We start from the raw sequence: 17,213 nt of genomic DNA, 5'->3' as shown, positions 1-17,213 counted from the left end.
GATATTTAGCCTTTCACTGGCCCTTCTCAAGGACTTTCGGGGGCAGATCGATTTCATGTGTTTGATCCAGCACACGTTTCTTTCAGGGAAAAACCGCGTCACCAAGTTTCGGTTGTGAACTCCTTTTTTCCAGGGTAGGATTTTTCCCTTTATCCCGCACCAGGTGGGGAAATTCCTGCAATGTGTTTTTCTGCTTAGTCTGTTTTACTGTGGGCTGAAGGGGGGGGGGGGGGGGGGGGGGTCTCACATGAAAGGGGGTGGTCTGGATCTAAATGGACACATCAGTCGAGCTCTCAGGTCTCAAGGAGGCTCATCCCCCCGGGGGCTGTCCCCGAGTCTGCGCGGTGTCTGAGGGAGCCGGGACACCGGGACACCCAGGCTTGTGGGTGTCGTCCGCGTCTGGTTTGAATTTTGCTGCAGAGTTGAACACTAACCTGCTCCCTGTCTTTCCGAGTCTGAAATTTTTCCTCCACTGACGGTTATCCAAGGGGATTGTTCAGGGTAGCAAATTCATGAAACCATAACATTTTGTGGTTATACTTTTTCTCACAGTGGCACTTTCTTCCCGCCCCCAGCCGGGATTTGCCTCTTACTGTGGCTGTCGGCCGTTCTCAATTCCTTGAGACTCATTTTGTTTCTAGTTAATATTTAATAGTTAGACTATTTTACTGAGCAGACTTTATAAATGAGATATCTGCAAGGCACTTAAAGTGTTACAGATGTTTTAAAAATTATTTAAGTTTTATTGGTTAAGACCGTTCTTTTGGTGTTCTCATAAATACTGTATTTTCAGAAAAAGAAAATGATGGTGCTGACTGGTTTTCTGAAGAGTTTTATGTATATTGCACAACAGTCCTCAGATACATAAAAACTACACAAAGTAGCATTTTTTTCACTCTTCTTAGAATTGGGACTAACTAATGCCTATGCAGTTAAGTCAGATAAAATGTATACAGATGTTTCATATATTACGGGATAAATCTATAAATCAAAATTTCCTATATAAAACTAAATTTGGGAGTTGGGTGGAAGTATTTTGAATATTTATTTTTAAAGATGCAAGATAGGACTTTGTGCGCGGTATTTTTGTAAATGCTTTTCAAAACACTTGTCTTTGGTAGTGCTGCTTTTGCTGCCACCAAATTGATAAGATGCTATTGAAATGTTTAAATAAAGAGTTTAAATTTTTAAAAGTGCATGTGATGTTTCGAATACATAATAAATGGTGTCTTTTCTCAGTTTGCTCTGTTCCTGCCCGTGGGGTGTGGGGCGATGACGCTTGCGAGTTCTAGAGACGTCCCCTTGGGAAACGAGGTGAATTGTAGACAGGGTTGCCGGACAAGGAGAAAATCGGGAAAAAGAGGAGGTGGATCTCCTCCAAGGGACAGCTGCGTCATCAGGGCACCTGCTGCCAAAGACGGGTTTGGGACGGGAGTTCATTTTTAAGTCTGACCCGGGATTGGTTCATTCAGTCAACACCTCCTGAAATGCCTACCGCGTGCGTGAGGCCCTGGGCTGAGAATCCCTAGTGAGCCAGGACAGAGCGCCTCTTCGGCGAGAGCTGAAGCCGCAAGAGCTGAAGCGGCGGGAGGAAGCAGCACAGCACCTCGGTGGCGGGGCATGAGGCCTCCGCCCGGAGGGGACCCTGGAGGCCAGGACCCCCAGGGGAAGGCTGCACCTGCGTCTCCGTGACTGTCGGTTTGCGGGTTCCCACGCTGTTTTTGCCCTTCTGGAAACACTACGCCCCCTAGCAAAAATAGGTGTATACTTCGCTGTTGTTTATGTGAGACAAATGACCGCGTACTCCACTTAACAGCGCTGTGCCTCCCTTTTTTCCATTGTGAAACATACCTGGAGATCTGTCACAAAGGAACTTTAAAGAAAATACCATTGGGGATTTCATGGTTACTGATCTAGGGACCTTTGTTTGCATCATCTATAGGAACAATAGGTTACAAACAAGGACTCTGTAATCAACATCCTCCGGGGTCTGGAGTTGGCTGATACTGAAATCCAACTGGGATGCAGTTGTGCCCCCCCCCCCCCCTGCAGTCCCTGTCCCCCTCCCTGTCCCCCGAACCCATCCCCCACCCCCCCCCCTGCCCCCAGCCTCCATCTGTGTCCTCATCCCCTGCTCCCATCCCGTTTTTTTTTTTTTTTTTTTTTTTTTTGTCCCCAGCCGCCGTGTCCCCATCTCTGTCCCCATCCCCCCTCCTCTGTCCCATTCTTGTCCCTGTCCCCAGAACCCATCCACTGTCCCCATCCCCAGCCTCCATCTGTGTCCTCATCCCATCTCCATCCCCTGTCCCCATAACCCATCCTCTGTCCCCAGGCTCCATCTGTGTCCCCATCCCTGTCCCCAAAACCCACCCTCTCCCCATCCCCGTCCACAGCCGCCATATGTGTCCTCGTCCCCTGCCCCCATCCCTGTCCTGTCCTTGTCCCCATCTCCCACCGGACTTGCAGCTCTGTGTTAACAGGTGCTTCTGCGTCCAAGCGAGCCGGCGACTCGAGCGATGACGTGTCATCTCGACTTCGACCTCTCTTTGGCCCCAAACCCGGGCCAAATCAGGACCCTCACCTCCCCTGCACGGCCCGCGCCCGAAAGCGTGAAAACACAGCTTTTATTTAGGAATCTTTGCGTCCCAACGATGGCTGAAATGCCGCTTGTTTCACCTCAGGCCACCCTCCCCAGCCCCGCGCCGCTCAGCCTCAGTTTCTCCCCCGCAGCGCCCCAGAACCCGGTCGTCACGTGCCGCCGCCATTGTGGCGTCAGCCAGCGAGCCGCGGTCACGTGCGCGCCGCCTCCACCCCGCCCAGCGGCCACGCGGCCGCCCTCCGCAGACTCCGCGACCCCGCCCCGAGGTCACGTGGCCGCCCGCCGCTGGCTCCACGGCCCCGCCCCGCGATCACGTGGTCGCCCGCCGGCGCGCCCGCCTCCAGCTGCGCGCGGCTCCTCGCGGGCCACCGTAGAGGGCGTCGGACGGCCGCCGGGACGGAAGCCGAGAGGCGCTGCCGACCGCGCCTGCGACAGCGTCAGCCCTTCGCGGAGCGCCGGCCCGATGGCGGCGGCGGCGATGGCCGAGCAGGAGAGTGCCCGGAACGGCGCCCGGAATCGCGGCGGTGTCCAGCGCGTGGAGGGCAAGTTGCGCGCCAGCGTCGAGAAGGGTGACTACTACGAGGCGCACCAGATGTACCGGACCCTGTTCTTCAGGTAGCCGCTGCGCCGCGGCCGCCGCCTTCCAGGGCTTTCCGCCGAGCCTGGCGCCCCGCCCCCGGCCGCCTTCCATTGGCCGCGCCGCGCCGCCCCGCGCCCCCATTGGCCCGCGCCGCTGCCTGTCGCCGCGGCGGTCGGAGCAGGCGGGCGGCCGGGAGGCGGAGGACTGAGGACGCCGAGCCCGGCCTCCCCCGTGCCCCGGCCCGGCTCCCCGCCAGCCGGGGCTCCCCCAGTCCCGGCCCGGCCGCCCCATGCCTGGCCCGACACATCCACTCTCCGGGCCCCTGGCCGGCCTCGCCCAGCCACGGCCACCCCCGGACCGAGCCTCGGGGTCTGCGTCCCCCGGCGGTCCGGTCGTCCGGGTTAAGCGTCTTTCTGCCCCGGGGCCCCTGCGCCGCGCTCTGGGCCAGCCGTGCCCGCGAGCCCGGCGCTGCGCCTGCACCTGCGCGGCCGGCAGCCCCGGCGCCACGGTGAGTATCCCAGGCGCTGAGCTGCGGGGCGCGGGGGCGCTCAGGGCTCGCGACGCGTGCAAGCTGGCCCGCTGCGGGTTGCGGGCGATAAAATGTGCTTTTCCGGTGCGGCCCTGGAGCGTTGGCGAGTGTCGCGTGGCCTGCGTTAATTTTCTTTCGGTAGTTGTGCTGTAACACGTCCGCTGCTGTGATTTCTGGGTGGTTCTTGGCACATTCCGGTAAGTTCTGCCGCTTCTCTATGGTTGAGGCCAGAACGCAATGGGCCGTTCGTTGCGAGTCGGATAGGCCTTAAAGACCATTTTATAGGTGGTTAAAGCTGTTTTGTGGCCTGCTTTTTCTTTCCGAACTGCCACAGAGTCGGGCCTGTTCACCATTTCGGCCTAGGTTTTTTAATTTTCTTTAAATAACCAGTTGGATCAAGGTCTTGGGGACTCCGAGGTACTCTTGAGTGCGGCTCGTCACCTCCCAGATGACTGTGGGCTCTGTTGGCTTAGAGGACCAGGTAGGAGTGAGTTGGTTGTGGTTTAGGGAATCAGCCAAAGACTTGAGTAGGCTAGGCATTGAAGTTTGCAACGTGAAGCCTTCCGCCTGGCCGCTTGGCAATCAGATATCCATGTGGCCTGGAGATCTGCCCCGGTGCTCGCTGTTCTCCGGGATTTGTATGTAAATATTTGCCCCAGTGATTAATCAGCAAACTGGATCTTCCCGAAAATGAACAGTGTTTCTTGTTTTGAGACACTTCTGCCTGTGTGGGGAAAGGAGGTGTTGATCAGCTATAAAGAGGCAAGTGTCTCTGCGCAGGGTGTGTGTCTGGAGTGGGCGGGGGTGGTGACGGAAAGCATGCTCTCTGCCAGCACAGCCTTGACCTACTTCGAATTCCACCTCTGCTCTGTGACCGGTGACCCACGACATCTTGCCGAACCTGTCTCAGCCTTGGCTTGGTCGCGGGGCACTGGGGTGTACCTTCACCTCTTGGTAGCTGGGAAAAGTAAATGATCTGCCGTTGGCCCCCCTGGGGACGAAGTCGGTGGTGGCATTTGTGGCGTCCACAAGGTCTGAGTGAAACAGCCGGGAGCTGTCCTTGTCTCCCAGGGTACAGTCCGTGCGGACCTGTTTAGAACCCTCCTGGGTGTGTGGCTCTGGGAGAAGTCAGGTTCACTGAGTTACATCAGGTTTTTGGTCTTTGTGTAAGTAAATACACGTTTGTGTAAGAGTTTACGTAGAACACGCACTCTGATGAGTTTTGGCATGAAACCGTCAGCAGTCAGGACACTAAGAGTTTCCGTCACTGCCTAAGTTTTCTCATCTGTACCCCTCGCCCCCAGGCAACTCCTGATCTCTGCGTCACGGTCACGGTAGATGGATTCGCATTTTCTAGAATGTGACGTAAGTGGAATCATATCCTCTTTTTGTCTTTTTCGGGTCCACGCAGCATGATCATTCAGGATTTACCCCCGTGCGTAGCGTTAATTCATTTCTGTGGCCAAGTGGGGTTCTGTAGTGCGGATGGACCACAGCTTGGTACCCGTTCACCTGTCAGAGACTTTCACAAATTACACTTGTAATTGTCGTACTTCAGGGCAGCTGAAGAAGGGAGCCCGGAATCGGGCTGTCCGGTGGGTCGGGCTTACTTGGTGTGCGTCCCTTAGGCGTGGACCGTGGCAGAGGTCCAGTCATTCAGCTGGACGCTCTGCCCCCTCTCCACTCCACCCCACCCCCCTGTGGTGCCGGCAGGTGGCCACTTAGTGTCTTCAGAGCTCCTCTGGGACTAGGAGGGAGTCTCTTTTCCAGGCCTGTTGGGTTATGGGTACTCAGTAGTTCTCCAGCCCCCCACTTCTGGCTTCCCTTGGCCCAGTGCCTCCACTGTCACCTCCCGGGGGGGGCCCCTCTGCATCCAGCATGCGTCCCTCTGATTTCACCAAAATCTGTCTTCCTGCCCAGGGGCCTTCTGAGATTTGTGTCACTATTTTGCCTCCCAAATCAAATGAAAATTTTTAAAAGAAAAACTTAAAACACGTGTTCTCTGCAACCTCCAAGCAAATAAGGAACTTTTCCTAAAGGAGGGGGCTGTGCCAGGGGGCTCCAGGGGGTTCCGGTCGTGTTCTCGGGATGACCCTGCGGTGATGCTGAGCCCTCCTGAGCTCCACAGCATGGGGTGCTGTTAGCTGACACCTGACATGCCTCTCTCTGACCCCACAACTTCTACACTTGATCTTAGCCAAAAGGCCGAGAAGCGATGACCCCACAATTTCTATTGGTAGTATTAACGTTTTTGTTACGTTCTGCTTGTTTCTTTTATTTATTTATTTTTTTTTAAATTTTTTTTTTAACGTTTTATTTATTTTTGAGACAGAGAGAGACAGAGCATGAACGGGGGAGGGGCAGAGAGAGAGGGAGACACAGAATCGGAAGCAGGCTCCAGGCTCTGAGCCATCAGCCCAGAGCCCGACGCGGGGCTCGAACTCACCGACCGCGAGATCGTGACCTGGCTGAAGTCGGACGCTTAACCGACTGAGCCACCCAGGCGCCCCCTGCTTGCTTCTTTTAATAAAAAGCAGAATCAACGACAAGGCACAAGGCTGGGTGGGGCGTCCCCCCCCCCCCCCCCCCCCCCCCCCCCCCCCCCGCTGGCCAGGTGCTGGTTCCATTGGTGCGTACACATGTGTGCTGACGTCAGGGCCACGTGGATGGTGGATGGTGCCCCACCTGCTCTCAGCTCCTCCCCCCCCACCCAACGCCTTGGGCCCCGGCACTAAATCCCTTCCCATCCCCTGAATTCCACAGACAGAAGCACGTGCATTGCTCATGATCGCCTTTCACTGTTTCCGTTTTTTCCAGCTTTGCTTGATCTGCAACACGTGAGCTCCCCGAGCCGGGCGTGTGCGCCGTGGAACCCTTGCGTTGCTCCGCTCCCTCTGGAGCCCCCAGCCCTGGAGCTGCGGGTGCTCGAAAGCAGGCCCTGTTGTCCCAGGGACTTCTGTCATCTGGTGCTCTGAGAGGTTGTCTCAGACGGGAGAGTCTAGAGCCCTGTCACGTCTCGCGTAAGCAGCGACACGCTGGCAGGATTGTCACTGAGAGGTGCCTGTGGTTCCGCGTGTCCGTGCCGATGGCAGCGTGGGGCTGCGCGCCTCTGGAACTTGCCTTCCCGGGACCGCCCGTGGCAGTGTGGGCCCCCGGCAGGACCGGGCTGCGACGAGCTGGGCGTGTGGGCGCAGGCTGGCGGTGGTTTTCTGGTTTTCTGTCTGGGCTGCGGGTTCCCCCCACCGGTACCGCCCCCGCCCGGCAGATGGGTCTTCTGTGTGCTGATCGCGGTGGGGCTGTGTTCTCCTGGGGGTTCTGGTCGTGGAACCTTGGTGAAGCAAAGACCGTTTCTGTGGTTAGTTGAATAGCCAGGCGCTCACGTCCCCCCTGGCCTGTCGGTCGGGGCGAGCTACAGACGGGCTCCCAGGCCTCCGTGTTTGCTGTTTGCCTGTCTTGGGAGCACCTTGTGCTGCTCGCTTGGTATCTTTCTTTGATTTGTTTTGGTTCTGTTTCTTTTCTGAGAATCACGGAGATAGACGCACGGCCAGCGAGTTGAGCGTCGGGTCGCGCGCTTAGCTCTGCGCCGGGCTGCGGGGAGCTGCTTCCTGCCGTTGGCTCTCTCTCGGGCTCAGCTCGTCTTCGCTAAATGTCGCCTGTCGCAGACAGACCGCCATCCTGTTGTTTGTGTTTAGTTACCTGCCGGGCTCCGGCTTCTCTGTGTGTCTGTCTCTCTGCAGTTAAGGAAACTGAGAAGTGTGTCCCAAATGGGAAAGTGAGGCAGGACAGGGTGGGGTGGAGGGGGTGGGGACCACAGAGAGAGTCGACGTCCCCCAGTGAGCTCCTGCTGTCCTGACCCCCCCAGCGGGGCCCTGACCTTTGGTTCTCCGATGGACACCAGTACGTCGCTCTGCCCTTCACGCGGGTCCCACCACCGAAGCAGGGCCTGTGTGCTCGGGGTGGACGTCATCCAGCCTTTCTCTGGGTCCTTCTGCTGCGACCTTTGAGCTGCGCCGGGCCCCCGACCCGTGCTGCTGTCAGATGGGGGGGTGTGGGTCTGCCAGTCCCCCGAAGCCCGCCTTGCTGACGGCAGGGACTGTCTGCCACGGTGGGTGGGGGCCGGGGTGCCGTGACTGCCCGGTGAGGTGGCAGGCCTCAGGCGACGACACAGCTCGACTCTGTTCTTGGTCGGTCACGCCCGCAGGTGCACACGCGTGTTTCCGGGATCGTTTGCCGTATAAAGTTCCTGCGTTTACTCAGACGTCGTATCTTTCGCGTTTTCTCTCTAAACCGTAGCCGTTGGCCTGGGGGAGTGTGATTCCGAGAGTGTGTCAGACTGTGCAGGACGTCTGCGGGGGAGCACGGGGCATAACTGGACCTAACTGGGGCTCCGCTCTCCTCTCTGTCTTACAGGTACATGTCACAGAGCAAGCACACGGAGGCGCGGGAGCTCATGTGCTCGGGGGCACTCCTGTTCTTCAGCCACGGCCAAGTACGCGGCGGGCCTGCCTTTCCCCCTCTGCTTGGGGCCTGCGGGTTGGACAAGGAGCGTCCGGGGAGAGGTGTGGCGGACGACCGTGGACCGTCCCTGTCGCTGGCCACCGCCAGGCGGGTGTGCTTGTGTCCGGGGTGCCGTGTGAGGGTGCCGGGTGCCGCGCCGGCCGGGGTCTCCGTCCTCCAGGCGCCCCGCCCGGGGGGCCCCGTGCGTCTCCCCGCCACGCGTTTCTGGCTGGACACCGGAGCAGCCGTCCAGCTCTGCCGGGGCTTCTAAAGACCAGCCGGGGCTCTGCTTCTGTGATTCCCACTCACTTCTGTGTTTTGTAGCAAAACAGCGCCGCGGACTTGGCCATGTTGGTCTTAGAGTCGCTGGAGAAGGCAGAAGTCGAGGTGGCCGCTGACCTGTTGGGTGAGGCTTTCTGACTGTGCACGAGGTAGCTGTGCGCGTGGAGTACTGACGCCCCAACACGCACGCGCCCTCTCTGGTGGACGCTGGCACCTCGCCTGCCCGCATGCTGCGTGTGCATCGGGGCGGGTCCCCTGGGGGCCAGCTCCCTGCTGTAGTCCACCTCCCGCTGTGCCCCAGGCCACAGGCCGAGCCTCCAGGCTGCTGACTTTGCGGCCGAGAGGTCAGCGGGGGGGGGGGGGGGGCAGGGGGGGCCCTGGGACACACCAGAACGCCATTTCTCAGCTCCGGGGCGGAATAGTTCTTGTTTCGGTGAACCCTGACCTGCGGCGTGTGGGGCGCTGAACGGCAGCGCTTCTCTGGATGAGGGTCTGTGTTTGTGTCGTTTTAGAAAATCTGGCTAAACTGTTCAGTCTGATGGACCCGAATTCCCCAGAGCGAGTGGCTTTTGTGTCTCGAGCCCTGAAGTGGTCCAGTGGAGGATCAGGGAAGCTGGGCCACCCCCGTCTCCACCAGCTGCTGGCCCTCACCCTGTGGAAAGGTAGGCCCCGTGCGGGGAAAGCTCTCGGCGGGAGGGTGCAGGCCGTCCCCAAACAGCCGCCCCTGTTTATGCCTTGGTGGCTCTTACTGGTGTTAGCTGTTGTCAGCAGTCGCGCTCCTGGGCCGCGGGGAGCCAGGAGGGGAGGATTTGCTCTCCGCTGGTCTGGCCCTTCCTGTCCGCGCCCCGCCACCCCCAGCTTCCTCTCTGGGACATCTTCCCCAGACGGGCCCTGTGATGGCACGGCGTGCTGCGTCGTCTTCAAGTTGAAATCTCCGCTTCTGATTAAGCACTTGGCTGATGAGGGGGGCCGGGGGGATGCCAGGCAGTTTCTGGGTGTGGCTCGCACCCTCAGCTCTGAGTCTGGTGCTCAGGGGCCGGGAAAGACCCTGGGTTTGGTGACCCGGACAGCATTGGTTCAGGAGGGTTTGAACAGCTGTGTCCTGTTGAGTGAGCGCTGCGGGCAGCTCGTTCACACCGCGTCGGCCTTCCCGGGGTCGTCACCGGGCATCCGCTGGGCAGGGGGGAGGTGCCTTGGTGGGGGCCCAGAGGCACCTTCCTTCGCTTGCAGGCGGCCCTCCGCCGGGTCGCGTCTGTGTTAGCGCCTCCTCCTGGAAGCAGCCTGGGTCCAGAGGCGGCCCTGTGGTCAGATGGGCCCGCCCGCTCCCCACGCCGGCGGGCCCAGCGCGTCCCTGCTTCGCCTCTCGTCCGGCGGCACGCGTGTGGTGGCCGCCCCCCACGAACCCAGCCCTCGCCCACGCGGGGATGCCGGCTGTGTGAGCACACAGACTCCTCCCCTCTTCTCTCGGGGCGGCACCGCTCACCGCTCCGCGTGCCCCCACCCGCTGTGACCCACGAGTGGGGCTCCTCGGACCCCCCAGCTGCTGGCATGCCAGCCCTGCCTGCACCCCAGAGGGCTGCCGGGAGGATAACGGTCAGATGTGCATGAGTTCAAGGTCCAGACAGTCAGGACGCTCTCCTGAGAGGGCGGCTGAATCCCTCCCCCACTTTGACCCAGAGCCGGAGGGGGGCCCGGGCAGGAGCAGCTGGGCGCTGGGGCTGAGGCGGTTTGGGCCCCTCCTCTGCTGGCATGCACTCCCTGGGGGCGCCTTGCTTCCCCTCCCTCGGGCCGCCCTGGCCTTCCAGCCTCGCGTGGGCCCCATGCGTTTTCTGTCTGTCGTCTGTCCCCACCAGAACGCCCTCCCACCCACCCGATGCTGGAGTGTCTCGTTCGTTGTGGGTGCCCGGAAGCCCCTCAGGGAGAGACCGTCAGTGTTCGCCGGCCCGGCGGGGGTGGGGGGTCCCTGAGGCCCCTGCCCCTTACTCCCGCCCCATCTTGCAGGGGCCTGGGGTGTGCACGTGCAGGTGGACGGCCTGCTCTGCGATCGGGGGTGGCTACAGCAAACCTGTGTCCCTAGCAAGCATTTATTTGGCGCCCCTTTTGCCCAGTCTATTTGGGGGGTCCATGGGGAGATGCCAGGCAGAAAACAGACGTGATCCTGCGTCTGTGGCTCCGAGAGACCCTCAGAGGTGGGGGCGCCTGGGCGGCTCAGTCACTTGAGGGCCTGACTCTTGGTTTCAGCTCAGGTCACGATCCCACAGTATGTGGGATCGAGCCTCGCGTCAGACTCGGTGCTGGCATTGGGGAGCCTGTTTGGGGTTCTTTCTCTCTCCTTCTCCGTCCCTCCCCTACGCATGTGCTCACTCGCTGTCTCTTAAGTAAATAAACATTAAAAAAAAAAAAAGAGTCCTTCAGGGGCCTCAGGGGTTGAGAGCCAGCTTTAAGGCATTCATATTTAGGAACATGATTTTAAAATTCAGGATATAGGCAGTTGTGCGTATTGCCTGAGGCACAGATCCCGCGTCCTGTCCTGCCCCGGCGTCCGTGGCTTGTGTCCAGAGCCTGTGTTTAGGGATGTCTGTGCAGCTGTGGCCCCTGGGGACAGGCCTGCGGCCGCGGTGATCGACCCTCCACAGCTTGCCTCCACTGTCCGTTTTGCTGTGTTGTGGCGGTCTGCGACTTGAGGCACACCTCGTTCTGGTGCGCCTCACAGATCCTGCGTTGCCCACACATCGGTCTGCGGCGACTCTGTGTTGAGCACGTTTATTGGCGCCGTTTTCCAACAGCGCCTGCCTGCCTGCTTGCTGTCTCTGTGTCACGTTTTGCTAATTCTCACGATACTCCGAGATCTTTATTCTTTTATTATTTTTTTTAATGTTAACTTTTTTCAGTTTTGAGAGAGAGCACGAGCTGGGCAGAGGGGCAGAGGGAGACAGAGAATCCCAAGCGGGCTCCACACTCAGCCCGATCCCACAACCTGAGCCGAAATAAAGAGTTGGACGCTCAACTAATTGAGCCATCCAGATGCCCCAAGATTTTTTGTTACAATGTGTCACGGTGATCTGTGACCGTGATCTTTGACGTTACCATCGTGATTGTTTTGGGGACCAGGAACCGTGTTCACATAAGGGCAAACACAATCGATAACCGTGTGTGTGCTGACCGCTTTCCCGACCGGCCGTTCCCCGTCTCCCTCCTCGTCCTCGGGCCTCCCTGTTTCCCGAGACACAACAACACTGAAACTGGGCCGCGTAATGACCCTACAGAGGCCCCTGGGGTCCAAGCGAAAGGGAGAGTCTCACGTCTCTGACGTCAGATCATGAGCTACGGACGAGTAAGCTCGGTGAGGAAGGCGGAAACCGGGTGGTCGGCGTAAAGGACACGCTCCGGAAGGAAATTAGCATGGGAAGGAATCAGCCTCCCCGTTTTAGCGGTCGGGACAGAAGAGCGAACCGGCCACGGCATCCCCGTAAGCCACAGCCCAACCCAGAGCAACGCGCCGACTGCCTCAGTTCCACGAAGGCCGAGGCGGGGAGGAAGCTGCGGGAGGAGAGTCTGAAGCCAGCAGAGGCCGCGTCCAAGACCGAAGAGTGCGTGGTGGTGTAGACGCGGCCGCAGGGGGTCCAGAAGATCCAGCTGCGACCGGTAACGAAGGGGCCCGCACGCCACACGGGTCTTCAGGAGACGCCGTCGAGGACGTGCGTCAGGACGTGCGTCGTTGGAGAGACGTCAGCACCTGGCTTCCCAGCCTCAAGGGACCGGCCGACCCTCACGTCCGGGGCTGACGCAGCAGCCGGTGACCGCAAGCCGGGGCCAGTGCCCAGCGACCCGTCCGGAGTCCGAGGGCCCCGAGCAAGCACGCGGAGTCGGCGCTGCCTGTCCTCTGCCGACGGGGTGCGACGCACCTGGTCACCCGAGAGCTCGGACGGACACGGGCAGTGAGACGAGCGGGGTGTTCGTGCCTGACTCGGCATCCGTCCTGCCGCCCGTGGACCGAGGAGTCGTTTCGGTCCTCAAGACTCATTTGACAGGCGCATTTCGTAAGGCTGTAGCTGCCCGGATGGTGCCTCCTCTGGTGGGAAAAGTCCACCGAAAACCTGCCGGAAAGCAGTCACCGTCTAGATGCCAGAAAACCTGCCGGAAAGCAGTCACCGTTCTCGATGCCACTAAGAACGTGCGCGATTCGCAGGAAGAGGCCAAAATGTCAGTCGTGACAGGAGTTTGGCAGAAGGCGATGCCAGCCCTCAGGGACGACCTCGAGGGGTTCAGGACACGGGCGAGGAAGTCCGTGCAGATGTGGGGGAACAGGAAGAGAACAGAACCAGAGGTGGAGCCTGCGGGGGGGGCCGGACGGCTTCCGTCTCACGCTTCACCAGACGAGGCCGCGCTCCTTCCGGGTGAGCAAGTGAGGAGGTTTCTGGAGCTGGAACCCACTCCTGGTGAAGGCGCCGCGCGGACGGGCGAAACGACCCCAAAGGGTTGAGAACGGCGCGTAAACCGAGTCGCTAAAGCCACAGGAGGGTGAGCGGCTGGACCCCAGGCGTCAAGGAAGTTCTCCCGTGGGTACGATGCTCTCGAACAGCCTCGCACGCTACGGAGAGGCCTTTCGGGAAAGAGTCAGCACAGCAGACTTGGTCGTCTCACCTCAGAACTTGCCAGAACCACCCCAGCCTCCGGCAACCTCCACCCTGACGGTCAGCAGCCGGCGGCCTCCAGGAAAACCTTCCACCGGCAGAAAGGTTACAGCCCGCTGCAGGCTTGGGTGATGGTTAACGTTTTGTTATTTAAGTTCTATTTCTTGTTTTCACATAGTGCTAGGGCACGCTTAGCAGGCTGTGAACACAGCTTTCTGTGCCCTGGGAAACCAAAAACTTGGTTTTGTTGCGGTGATCCGGAACTGACCCCCAATATCCCCGAGGTGCTCTTGTACAGGGTCCAGTGTGGTTCTTGGAGCCAGTCTGGTTCTGGGACAACATCTGGGCATGGTTTTGCCCAATTTTTCTTTTCCTGTGGATGCTCTAAAACCAGAAGGTTATTTTTGGATGGTCTGAGGGAGAGAAGAGAGCGCAAGTACACAAAGAAATGGGGGCTCGGACCATTCTGAGCTCCGGAAGGTGGTGTGCGGGGCGCTGGGGCCTGGGGCCAGTGGCAGGAAGCAGTCCTGGCCAGCCGGGGTCCACGATTCCCGGTAGAAGGTGGCAGGCGGCTGGGGCACGGCGCCTCAGCCCTGGAAAGGTGTGGGAGCCAGGGGGCCTTGTGAGCGAGACGGGGTCGTGATCCGGTCCACTCTGGGAAATGGGCCAGGGTGTGGGGCGGTGCTTGGTCTAGGCCGGGGCTGTGCCTCAGTGCGGCGGACGCTCTGGACCCCTGTGCTCTGTAGGATGCCGAGCCCCGCCCCCCTGGCCATGGCAGCCAGGGGTGCCCAGGCGTTGCCAGCGCCCGGTGAGAGGGAAGGGTGTCGAATCGTCGGTGTCGTGAGGGCCGGCAGGCAGGGAGACAGGTTTCCGAGCAATGAGTGCGGGGAGCAGGGGTCCAGCGGGAGCCATTTACTGGCGTCGGGAAGGCTGGGATTTTTGTTATTTTTTTAACAAACGTACCAGTAGAGCTCGTGCCACGAGCAGCGTACAATAGGAGTGCTTCAGGAACAGGTTAGTTGGAGCACACTTCTCCTGGAAGGTCCTTCCAGCCCCCTCTTGTGCCGTTAGCACTAAAGCTTCCTGCCCTGGTGAGAGGTGTGGCCCCAGGGAACAGGCTCAGAAGGTCGAGGCCAGAGTGCCCCCAACTCACCTGTTGGGGTGCAGGTTCCAGTTTGGGGCCCGAGGTTGCACGTGTCTGTCCGGCTCCTAGGTGACTCCGCGTTGAGCGGGACAGTGTGGCCCTTCTTGGGAAACAGTGGGGCTGAGCCGTGTCCTCCCCACTCGCAGGACGGGTCCATCCTGACTGGGACATCAGTCCTGGTGGGGACATCCAGTCCTTCGTCCAGCAGGGCCTCTTGAGGGGGACGGACCACAGACACGGAGAGGGAGGTAGTGAATGTGGAATGTGCGTCGCAAGGTGGACAGAGGGCGGGTGGCCGTCAGGACGGCAGGGGCCTTCGTGTGGCCTGGGGGACGGGCGGGCCCGACCTGGTCCTGGCACCACTCGGACCTTCGCTGTGTTTGCGCGCCGGGGGTTGCGGGGTCTGCGTCTCAGTTGTCAGAAGCATGAGTCCGGGGGTCTCGCGTCGGCCCGCTCTCGTGAGCCAGCTAATGCGGACGCCAGCGTGGGGACTTCAGCCCGAAGCCTGCCCTCCCACCGTGGGCATTTGAGGCGGTGAATGGGACGCCTGGGGGGGTGGGTGTAGAGCGCACTCAGGTGTGTGGGGGGCGGGGATGGTGTGCGGGGCACAGGCAGGTGTGCGGGGGGTGGCGGGGGGGGGGGGGGGGGGGACGGGCGGGCGGGGGGGGGGGGGGGGGCCAGGGCGGGTGCGCGGAGCGCTCGGGGCTCACGGGTGTCCGCTTCCCTCCCGCAGAGCAGAACTACTGCGAGTCCCGGTACCACTTCCTGCACTCGGCGGACGGCGAGGGCTGTGCGCACATGCTCGTCGAGTACTCCACGTCCAGGGGCTTCCGCAGCGAGGTGGATATGTTCGTGGCCCAGGCCGTGCTACAGTAGGTACCCGCCTTGGCTCGGTCTCCTGTCACCTGGCCGAGACGCCACCCAGGGTCGTCGCCCCGCGACCCTGCCGCAGACCTGTCGGGGAGGCTGTGTGTTGTCGCCCCGGTCCCCCGGACCGTTTGTGGGATTCGAGTCGGGCAGCCACGGAAGGGAGTGTTCTGACCGGCGTCCTGCCGTTCCTCCCCGTGTTCCGTTCTCTCTAGATTTTCTGGGCGGCAGGCCGCTGTCATTCGGGGGGTGTGCGTATTTAATAAGATGTCCGAGGTGTCCCAGGTCGAGGAGCGAGTGTGGGTCCCGGACGTCTCGTGTGAGGTTCCCCCGCTCCCGTCACACCGCCTCCCTGCCCCCTCGCCAGTGGTTTTCCGGGACCGTCGAGCACGCACAGCTTGGGAGGGAGGCAGGGCGGGCCCACGCTCCCGCCTCGGAAACCCCCGGAATCAGTGGCCGGGTGTCGGGACAGGACACGTTCTGTGCACGTGAACGGGAGGGGGGCCACAGCACACTCGCTGGACCTGACGGTACCTCGGAGCTCCCCGCTCTGCCGCTCGGCGGCCCGATACGTGTCTGTGCCTCTAAATGGAGAGTTTCGGGGACTCCAGAGCCCCCGAGCCCAGCTGTGTGGTGCACGGCGCCTGTGTGTGGATCCCGAGACCACCCGGTCACCTCACTCGCACTTTGACGAGGAGGGACAAGGGGCCACGGGAAGGCCGTGGAGATGGCCCCACGGGGCGGGAGTCAGAGCCTGTCCCACTGCCCCGCACACTCCCCAGGGCCCCGGGCTGACTTGCTGGGCGCGCGCGGCCTTGAGTTCGAGAACCCGCCACAGACACGGTCACCCTCGCGAGCTTCACGTCCTCGCCTCGGAAATGGCGATTGCGGAGAGGTGCCGTGCGTGGCGGGGGCCCCCGTGTGCTGTTTGGGGACGGCCTTCCGCTGTGCCCCCAGAAGCGTCCCAGGTCTGGTGCTCACGTGAGCGTCTGTGTGAGCCCCTTGTTTCTGCCTCGGTACCCTGCTTACTAGGGCGTCCCTTCCAGGTTTCTCTGTTTAAAGAACAAAAGCAGTGCGTCAGTGGTGTTCACAACGTACACGCAGAAACACCCGTCCATCGAGAACGGTCCTCCGTTTGTGCAGCCTCTGCTAAATTTCATCTGGTTTCTGCTGCTGGCCGTAGATGGGTGAGTTGTGTGTGCGTGGAGGGGTCGTGGGGGGGGGGGGGGGGGGTACAGAGCGCACAGAGGGATGCGCTCACGTATGGAGGGGCGCGTGCGTGTGCCCTGCACGTTGGCCTCTCCTGGACATCCGTGCTGCCACCCGTGTCGCTTCAGGGGCAAACTGACCGTGTTCACGGTGCTGTGTGAGCAGTACCAGCCGTCCCTCCGGCGGGACCCCATGTACAATGAGGTGAGGGGCGCGTGGGGCCGGGCGACGGCTGGAGGAGGAGAGGGCACGGGGAGCCTCGGGGACCGGGCGGGTGGGAGGTCGCGTCGCCCGCGTGTCTGCGCCCTGCTGAACCCGTGCCTCTGCCCCTTGCAGTACCTGGACCGGATAGGACAGCTGTTCTTCGGGGTGCCGCCCAAGCAGACGTCTTCGTACGGGGGCTTGCTGGGTGAGTGCGGGGGTGGGCGGGGGCGCAGGGAGGGAGTGGGGCGGGCTCAGGTGCGGTCCTCTCCCGGGCTCCGTGTCTGCTCGGCCCTGAGGTCCTTCTCCCAGTAGACTCCCACACAGCCGTGCGGGCCCTGTCGTGCCAGGGCCCCGTCGGTGGGCTTTTTCTTTTATCTTTCGCTTTTTTGGTAAAATACATGTGTCATGAAATTTGCTATTTTAACCATTTCTAACTGAACAGCTCAGGGGACTGAGCACATTCACGCTGCTGCGCAGCCATCTGCACCGTCCATTTCCAGAATGTTCCATCTCCCCACGTTGAGATTCTGTCCGTTATACACGGACGTCCACCCGCTCCCCCAGACACGGTCCCACCACCTACCCTGTGTCCGTGAGTCAGACGACCCCGGGACCTCGAGTGAGTGGGTCCCAGTGCGTGTCCTCCCGTGTCCCTAACTCTGACGACC

At 60.8% G+C, this 17,213-nt stretch overlaps 1 protein-coding gene across 3 annotated transcripts in view; it reads left to right on the top strand.

The window, feature by feature from the left end:
• The first annotated feature begins 2,953 nt into the window (after window positions 1–2,953).
• Window positions 2,954–17,213, top strand: part of GET4 (guided entry of tail-anchored proteins factor 4) — a 19,409-nt gene continuing 5,149 nt past the window's right edge. The window contains exons 1-9 of one of the 3 annotated variants that reach the window (XM_049639029.1): window positions 3,712–3,905; window positions 8,119–8,197; window positions 8,530–8,611; window positions 9,000–9,149; window positions 14,999–15,137; window positions 16,179–16,319; window positions 16,470–16,545; window positions 16,678–16,750; window positions 16,988–17,164. In XM_049639029.1, the coding sequence (XP_049494986.1) occupies window positions 8,123–8,197; window positions 8,530–8,611; window positions 9,000–9,149; window positions 14,999–15,137; window positions 16,179–16,319; window positions 16,470–16,545; window positions 16,678–16,750; window positions 16,988–17,164 (913 nt within the window). In that variant the 5' untranslated portion in view covers window positions 3,712–3,905; window positions 8,119–8,122. Of the gene's footprint in view, window positions 3,215–3,711; window positions 3,906–8,118; window positions 8,198–8,529; window positions 8,637–8,999; window positions 9,150–14,998; window positions 15,138–16,178; window positions 16,320–16,469; window positions 16,546–16,677; window positions 16,751–16,987; window positions 17,165–17,213 lie in introns of those variants that run through there. The other 2 variants (XM_049639030.1, XM_049639031.1) reach the window with 2 other exon arrangements.

Source organism: Panthera uncia, chromosome E3, assembly GCF_023721935.1.
Source record: "Panthera uncia isolate 11264 chromosome E3, Puncia_PCG_1.0, whole genome shotgun sequence".
NCBI classification, from domain to species: Eukaryota; Metazoa; Chordata; class Mammalia; order Carnivora; family Felidae; genus Panthera; species Panthera uncia.
This window is presented reverse-complemented; position numbering and strand designations above follow the sequence as displayed.